The 8,404-nt window shown below is 44.7% G+C and overlaps 1 protein-coding gene across 2 annotated transcripts in view; it reads left to right on the top strand.

Moving 5' to 3' along the window:
* Nucleotides 1-3,124: 3,124 nt before the first annotated feature.
* Gk (glycerol kinase) overlaps nt 3,125-8,404 on the top strand; it is a 78,672-nt gene continuing 73,392 nt past the window's right edge. The window contains exon 1 of one of the 2 annotated variants that reach the window (XM_059250216.1): nt 3,125-3,337. In XM_059250216.1, coding sequence (XP_059106199.1) covers nt 3,260-3,337 — 78 coding nt within the window. In that variant the 5' untranslated portion in view covers nt 3,125-3,259. The remainder of the gene's footprint in view (nt 3,338-8,404) is intronic. The other variant, XM_059250217.1, reaches the window with a different exon arrangement.

Raw genomic sequence — 8,404 nt, 5'->3', positions numbered from 1 at the left:
TTTCCTGCTCTACCAGTCAAAAATCATGACAGCAAGGACCAGATGTGATGGCATACACCTGTAATCTCAACACTGGGAAAGTGGAGGTTGAAGGGTCTACCCTATTCTCTTCAGCAATATAGAAATGTAGAGGCTGGGCTGGGTTACCTGAGACTCCGGTGAAAGAAAAAGAAAGGGAGAGAGGGAGAAAGGAAAGGAAAAGGAGAATTATTCCAGTGTGAGCTTTAGATGACTCAGATTCCTTAAACTATTTGCATGAAGAACATCCGTCCTAGCCTTCACATCTGGATTGCTTTGGGAAAAGCAGCCTTGACAAAAAAAAAAAAAAAAAAAAAAAAAAAAAAAAACTACGTGAATTTGGCCTTTCCTGCCTAGCTGTACTGCTTGTACAGTGCTTTCAGAGGCATTATTACGTCAGTTAAGTCTCAGTAACTCGATCACGTCACTATCAGTGACATTTTCCCTATTTTACAAGAGAGCAAAAGAAAGCCATGAGTGATTCGAGGTCACGAAGATTAAATGTTGAATGGCAGAGGCACTGCTTTGCCTGAGATCTGTGGTAGTGATGGGGAGAATGATCAAGGAGGACCAGCATATATGATCTTCTGTTCTATCCATTCAATTCTGATTCTCTCCTTTCTGAATCTCTTCAGCTTCCACTCATTTAGGCTGTTGTGAAGAACACTAGGTTTGATGTCAGAATGAAATTCTAGTCTTGGATGTCAGAATGAAATTCTAGTCTTGGAGGCTGGCTAGTCTCAAATATGTATATTATCTGTGCTCTCTGGGACTCAGCTGACCTAGTGTTACTTCCAACATTTTCATACTGTCTCATTTGACAATATAAAAATGGAAGCACAATACCTATTATTCAGTTTCATAGAAATTCAGAATTTTTGGACTGCAGCTGAGGCTTGAAGGGATGGAGAAAGGGGAAGTAAAACAGAATAATTCTTCTTTTTTCTTCCCTTCCTTTTTAGACAAGGTCTTATATAGACCAGTCTGGTGTTAATTCCCTATGTAGCTGAGGATGACCTTGAATTCCTGATCATCTGCTTCTACCTACCATGTGCTGGAATTCCAGGCACGTCAGCCTGCCCAGATAAAAGTGAGAAAAATCAATTTGTGAAAGTTTAGAATAAATATTTAGGTCATGGAATTAAGATAGGCTGGGTTAGACTCTCCCGTTTAGGACCCTTTTCTGGTCTCTTAGAGGACATTTGAGATATGAGAGATTTTTGAAAATTCGAATAATATTTTGACTTTCACTTCTGTTTTGGTGAAAGCAATGAAGTTGTGAGATATATATACTGTTGTAAGAACCGCAGTAAAAATAAATTTAAGGCTTTTCATGTACCTCTAGTTCCATTTAGTTTGAAATGACTGAATTCCGATCCCTACTGTGCTGCTAAACAAATAATTTGCTGTCCTGTTGGAATCTGAGCCACAACTGTGCTAAAGTTCAGACGTGGTCAGGATTTTTTTTTTAATGGTTCAACATAGTAAGTTCGGTGGCTTTGTTTTTTACTGACTTCTAGAAGTAAGGAAATCCTTTCCCGTATAATTTATTGAATGAATTAATGCCTATCACAGTTTTGAGAGAGGCTGGCCTACTTTCCTCATCTGGAACACCAGGCTCTGATGTCTGGGTAGAGTATAGGAAATTGTGCTCTAATAGCAAATGTAGTAAAACTATATTAACATACATATAAAAAGTATATAAACAAATATGGATGAGTGAGGTGGTATAGAGTAAAGTAAATTAGTGAAAATAGAAGGGATGTTGGAAAATAGTGTGACATTCAGAAAAGGGATGGAAAGAGATTGGGAATAGTATCAGTTTTGAAAATGATAGATAATATGGTGGCTCACAAAATAATTTCTATGGTCCCCCCCCCCCCCCCCCCCGCTTTTTGGCCTGGTCTTGATTTTGCTAGTTAAGGATGGCCTCAAACTCCTTTCTAATCCTCCTCCCCCTACCTCCTAAGTGGGTTATACAGGCTCACACTAAATCGCCTAGCTCAATTTTTTTCAATTAGGATGTTAAAAAAATGGTATGCTATAAAATGAAATACATAGAATGCATAGCATAGAAGTGCTTTTAGAAAATATTTAAAAATATACATGACTATATAGAACATAATTATTAAACATAAAATATGCAAGTGCAATGAGGAGCCCACAAACACCAGCCCCAGGTTGTTTTGAAAACTATTTCTTACTGTAGGTCTAGACCAAAGTTTGAAAAGCCTCTAGAATACAGGGCTCTAAAAGATCTGGGGAAGGTAAATTCAAGGTCAAGTGAGAATCCCATTTCGCTCCCAAGGTAGTCCATAGAGGTTAATAAAGAGAGCGGAAATGGCGTGCAGGGGAGGGCATATTCGAGTGGAGCCAAACGAAAAAAGCAAGGGCGCTTCAGGGCCAGGAGATGCCGGGGGCTTTTTTCTTGGTTGGTCAAATTGAGCTACTTGGAGACAATAATTTGAAATGTTTTCCTTAAATAATAAACCGAAATAACTCGCGCGTTCCTTGTCCCTAGCCTACAAAGGTGAGGGATTCGCGTGGCTCCTGCGGCAGGTCGCACCGGGGATCAATCCCAGTAGAACAGTTTATTTATTATTATTAACCGGGGCTGAGCGCACGGGGCGTGGGAAGCGCGGGAAAGAAAAGACGGGGTCGTCCAGCGGGCGACTGAGGTCGCGCTCTGCACAGCCTACGGGAGAGGGAACAGGCGGTTCCGCACTTCGGGTGCCTGCTGCCGGCACAAGCCTCCGGGCGGGCTCTGCGGGGAGTGTTCTGGGCTTGCTCCCGGCCAATAGACAACCACCGCCTCCGCCCTCCGCTCAGCCTTAGCCTGGCTAAGAGCAGACGCGTCTCCCGCCCCCACCCATGTGACCCACCGCGCGGGCCCCCGCCCCCGCCGTAAAGCGGACCCCGCCCCTTTGACGTCGGACTGTCCTCAGACTGGCACGCCGCGGGGGCCTCTTTCCCTGGTTCCTCATTGGCCGTCCGGGAAGACAGCGCCCCCTTTGCCGCGCCCCCGAAGCCTCGGGGAATGCGGGCCGGGGCGGGGCCTGAGCCGGAGGGGCGGGGCGACGCGGCCCGGCGCGGGTAAAGGGGCTGCCTAGGAGCCGCGCTAGCCTTCAGCAGACGCGCGCTGCTTCACCCTCGGCTCTCCCTACTCCGCCCTCCGCGCCCTCCACGGTCACCCGGGAGACCGGTCGTGTTAAGCTCTCCGACCTGAAGCTGAGTGATTTCCATGGCAGCCGCGAAGAAAGCAGTTTTGGGGCCATTGGTGGGAGCAGTGGACCAGGGTACCAGCTCAACACGTTTCTTGGTGAGCCCGGGGTGACATCTCCTAGCCCCTGAACCGGGACGCTAGCTGGAGGAGGAAAGGCGGGGTGTTGCGTTCTCAGTCCGCGCCTCTTGCTCTCCTGGGCCCTCGGCTGCTGGGGCGAGGAAGGGAGGCCAAAAAGGGGACCTACCATGCTGGGGTTGCCCAGTCCTGGCCTGGGGGGATCTTGGCCTCCCAAGACCCCCCCGCAGCGGAGTTGAATAGTCTCAGCCTTGATAGTGGAGCCAGGTCACATACTAGTGGGGAGATTCTTTCCCCAAAGAGAGCGAGTACTCTCAGAGCATCCACACAGAGCAAGCGAGGTGCAGCAGGGGACAGGTGGTCACACTGACACTGCAGCGGTCTTCCCCAGGAGCATTTGGCCTGCTAGGCGCAGGACGTCCTTGGATGGAGGGAAAGCTGTGTCACGGCTGTGGTAACCCAACATAGCGTCCTTTGGAGCGGTAGAACGAATAAAGTGTTAGCGTGATGATGCATTGTCATCCTCTCCCACAGAGGATAGACTACTGAGGGGGTGGCAGAGAAAATTAGGAAACAGACACATTACAGTTATTTTGCTGTAATCTCTTTCATTTCTAGATTTCAATTCGGATACTTTGCCCATTACCAACAAATATTGTCCACTCCACTTGACTATCTAATGTGACAGGGCAATTCTGTTCGTTTAGTATGCATGACTAGAATTTTACCATAAAGAGGCGCTGTTTAAATATCTCTCTGCTGATTAGTTTTGCAGTTAGGAAGTTTAGCTTTTTTCTTTTCCTTTTTTTTTTCTGTTTTGTTTTTGAGATGGGGTCTGCCTCTGTAGCCCAGAAAAGCCTGGAACTCAGGATCCTCCTGCCTCAGCCTGACTAGTGCTGGGATTACAGGCATGAGCCACTGCTCCCTCACAGCTAGGAAACTTGCTCTTGAAGTGATCTAGCACTCGGTTCAGTGAGATCATTTAAAAGTAATTTAAGTAAATAGAGCGTTGGTAAAAGCCCATGCTTCAGTGGACATTTGACTAACCTGGAAAGTTGATGTAAATGTTTAGTGATTTATTACCTCTTTTATTTCTTTATCAAACATAATTTTTCCTCAATTATTTATTTACTTTGTGCCCTTAAGGGTTGATGTCCTTGCCTGTAGCCTCTACCACTAAGCTACACCCTCAGCTGCTCTTCCTGTAATATATATGTATATAATATTATAATTATACATTATATTATATATATTATACTATATGTGTGTGTATGTATTATGTGTATTATACATATGGTATGTGTATTTTGTTCACTTGGCACTTGGCTAAAAACTGTTGTGTTGTGATCATGAGAAGTCTTTTCTAAATTGAGAAACTTTCAGTCCACTTTAAATTTAATCTTACTGACTTAACCCTGATTTGAGCTACCCAACCACTGTTTCACATCTGCATTTTTAAAATCTTATGATCGCATAAGGTATGTTTCATTTTGTTTTATATTCATATAAACGTTCATATAATCCTGAAGTACAAATAAGAAAGTCTGCATAGTGTGATTATGATCTAACCCTGGTGCATGAGCTGGCTTTCTGGATTCCACTACCTATGGTTGGACACCTTGCTCACCCCTGATAAATTGGGGAGGGGCTTGGTCCTGCCTCAGTGGAATGTACCAGGCTTAGCTGTCCCCCCATGGGAGAACTTACCCTGTTGGAGGAGGAGAGGAGGGGTGGGGGAGGGGAGACGGGGTGGGGGGTGGGAGAAGGTAAGAGAGGGGGATCTGTGGTTGGTATGTAAAGAACTATAAAATCATTATCATCTTCTAAGCTTGTTAAGACCGTTAAAACATGTGGACTGAATAACTAGGTTGATTTTTGTTTGTTTGTTTCTTTTTTTTGTTTGTTTGTTTTTTTGAGACAGGGTTTCTCTGTGTAGCTTTGTGCCTTTCCTGGAACTCACTTGGTAGCCCAGGCTGGCCTCGAACTCACAAGAGATCTGCCTGGCTCTGCCTCCCAAGTGCTGGGATTAAAGGCGTGCGCCACCACCGCCCGGCTGTTTCTTTGTTTTTTGAGACAAGGTTTCTCTGTAGCTTTGGAGCCTTTTCTGGAATTTGCTCTGTAGCCCAGGCTGGCCTTAAACTCACAGAGATCCTCTTGCCTCTGCCTCCAGAGTGCTGGGATTAAAGGCGCGCACCTCCACCGCCCAGTCAATTTTTTAAATACATTTATTTTATGCGTGTGGGTATTTTGTCCACATGTATGTCTATGAGCCGTGTGTGTGCATAATGCCTGAGGAGGCCAGAAGAGGGTGTCAGATCTCCTGGAACTTGAGTTATATACAGTTGGGAGCCACCATGTGAGTGTTAGCAATCAAGTGAAGATCCTTTGGAAGAGCAGCTAGTGCTCTCAGCTGCTAAGCCATCTCTCCATGAGCTGATTATTTTGAGATAGTATCTTGCCATGTAGCTCAGGCTGTTCATAAACTAACTGTGTAGCACAGGGTGGTCTGAAATTTACAGTCATTCTGTCTCAACCTCATAGGTACTATGATTAGGAGCACAAGCCACCAGAATCAGCCATGTGGGTTGAATTTTAAAGCCATATTTGGGAATTGTCACACTAAGGGTTGGAGAGACGGCACAGTGGATAAAGGTGCTTGTTTTTTTGTTGTTTTCTCTCTCTCTCTCTCTCTCTCTCTCTCTCTCTCTCTCTCTCTCTCTCTCTCTCTCTCTCGACAGGGTTTCTCTGTGTAGCTTTGCGCCTTTCCTGGAACTCACTTGGTAGCCCAGGCTGGCCTCGGAACTCACGGAGATCCGCCTGGCTCTGCCTCCCGAGTGCTGGGATTAAAGGTGTGCATCACCACCACCCGGCGGATAAAGGTGCTTGTTGCCAAACCAATGATCTGATCTTGATCCCTGGGGCCTACGTGGTGGGATGAGCGTAACAACTCTCACAAGTTGCCCTCTCATATCCAGATGTGTGCTGTGGCATGCACACACACCACACAAATAAATAGATGGAGTAAAACGAATTTTAAAAGATTTGTCACTTGGCTAATGGCTGCAGAGGCCAGGCAGGTTGAAAGGGGCGGGGGCAAGCACACTGGCAATAGTGTATTAGGCCAAGGGGACAGCTCTATGTGCTAACCAGGAATACAAGCTCACTGATGCCAGAGCATCCATTTATTTTCATCAAAGCTGGTGCTTTAGAATCTGTGGCGAGACATTCTTGCTTTTTTTCTTGTCTTTCCAGTTCTTAAGCGGTAATAATTACTAACTCAGAGTATTGGGGGAAACCAAACCAAGTATGGTAATTGTTTGCAAGTTTGTGTAGCCTTTGCCCTATATGAATGTGAGTAAAGTATTTTACAGCTTTAGAGGTTTCTTTCTTAGGAGCCAGCCTGAATGAGCTTACCTTCATTTGGGGTCTTATGTTGCTACCTATGTAGTCCAAGCAGTCTTTTTTTTTTTTTTTCCCCGAGACAGGGTTTCTCTGTGTAGCTTTGCGCCTTTCCTGGAACTCACTTGGTAGCCCAGGCTGGCCTCAAACTCACAAAGATCTGCCTACCTCTGCCTCCCGAGTGCTGGGATTAAAGGAGTGTGCCACCACCGCCCGGCCAAGCAGTCTTTTTTTTTTTTTTTTTTTTTTTTAACGCACTGCCTGTTAAATGGTGGTTTCTGGTCCTTCATGTTTTGTTGCCTAGAGGCATCTTTTTACGTTGATAAAGAAGGAATTTATCAAGTTCTTAATGCTATAATCATTTGTTAGTTTGTAACATGACCAATATTAAGTTTCAGAAGCTGGCCATGGTGGTATATGCCTGTAATCAACACACCTGGTAGATAGATGAAGAAGGATGAGAAGTTCACATCCCCTTCCACTAGGTCAGCCTGGACTGTAAGAGACTTATCTCAAACAACAGCAACAACAAAAACCCTGCTGGGCAGTGGTGGCCCACACCTTTAATCCCGGCACGGGGGAGGCAGAGGCAGGTGGATCTCTGAGTTCGAGGCTAGCCTGGTCTACAGAGTAAGTTCCAGGATAGCCAGGGCTACACAGAGAAACCCTGTCTTGAGGGAAAAAAAACATAAAAACAAACAAAAATTGTGTTTCACACTGGGAATGTTGTTCATTGGTAGAGCTCCTACCTAGAATATGTTAGGCCCTAGGGAGGTACTGTACCTGGTACTGTAAACAATGTTTGGTTGCAGTTGTTGGGCCCTCTGTGAGCACAATAATAATGTTCAATTTCAGAAGATTCCTCCCTACTAGGAAAAAGATATACAAAAGTTAATTAAAAGTCACATGTGGTAGTTTATACTTTTTATTTTTATTTTGTTTTAGATTTATTTTTATGTGTGTGTGCGTGTGTGTGTGTGTGTGTGTGTGTGTGTGTGTGTGTGTGTGTGTGACATGTATGTGTGTCTCTTTGGAGGACAATGGGACCCCTAGAACTGGAATTCCAGGCATTTGAGCTGCATGACACAGGAGCTCGAAACTGGAAGCCAGTTTCTTCTGGAAGAAGCCCCAAGCCATCTCTCCAGTCCTGGTGGTGTGGACTTGTAATCCCAGTGCTTAGAAAGTTAAGGTAGGAGGATTGATAGAGTTCCCCGCGCTACTCAGTTCTAAGTCAACTTGAGCTACATAGTGAGACCATGTCTTAGGAAACAAAAATAAGTAAATGATAAATGACTAAAAATAAATGTTGATCAATAACATTGTCTGTTCCTTAAGAAACAACTGTGAAATAATGCTTCAAAGGCCAAGTGGGTAATTTGGAAAATGTGGGAATGGTTTAGCAAGATAGCGTTTCCTTTGGCTGTAGAAATTTCCTGGAGAATGCAGATAGTTGAATTGCTGAATAAGCGCTTCATTCAGAAGGTGATTCCCAGGAGTTGTTCCTATATTGCTCTTCCATGTTGTAATGATGACTCAAAGCTAATAGGATGGCCTACCTTCCCAGGTAAGGGTACAGTGGGGAGGAATTGGTATAGATAGGAAGCTCACAAAGATAAAGACATTTACACAATCTAATTAGTCTTCATTTAATTTGCATATTTAAGTTATTGGAGGCTAGCAACCTCGTTA

Source organism: Peromyscus eremicus, chromosome X, assembly GCF_949786415.1.
Source record: "Peromyscus eremicus chromosome X, PerEre_H2_v1, whole genome shotgun sequence".
Taxonomy (NCBI): Eukaryota; Metazoa; Chordata; class Mammalia; order Rodentia; family Cricetidae; genus Peromyscus; species Peromyscus eremicus.
This window is presented reverse-complemented; position numbering and strand designations above follow the sequence as displayed.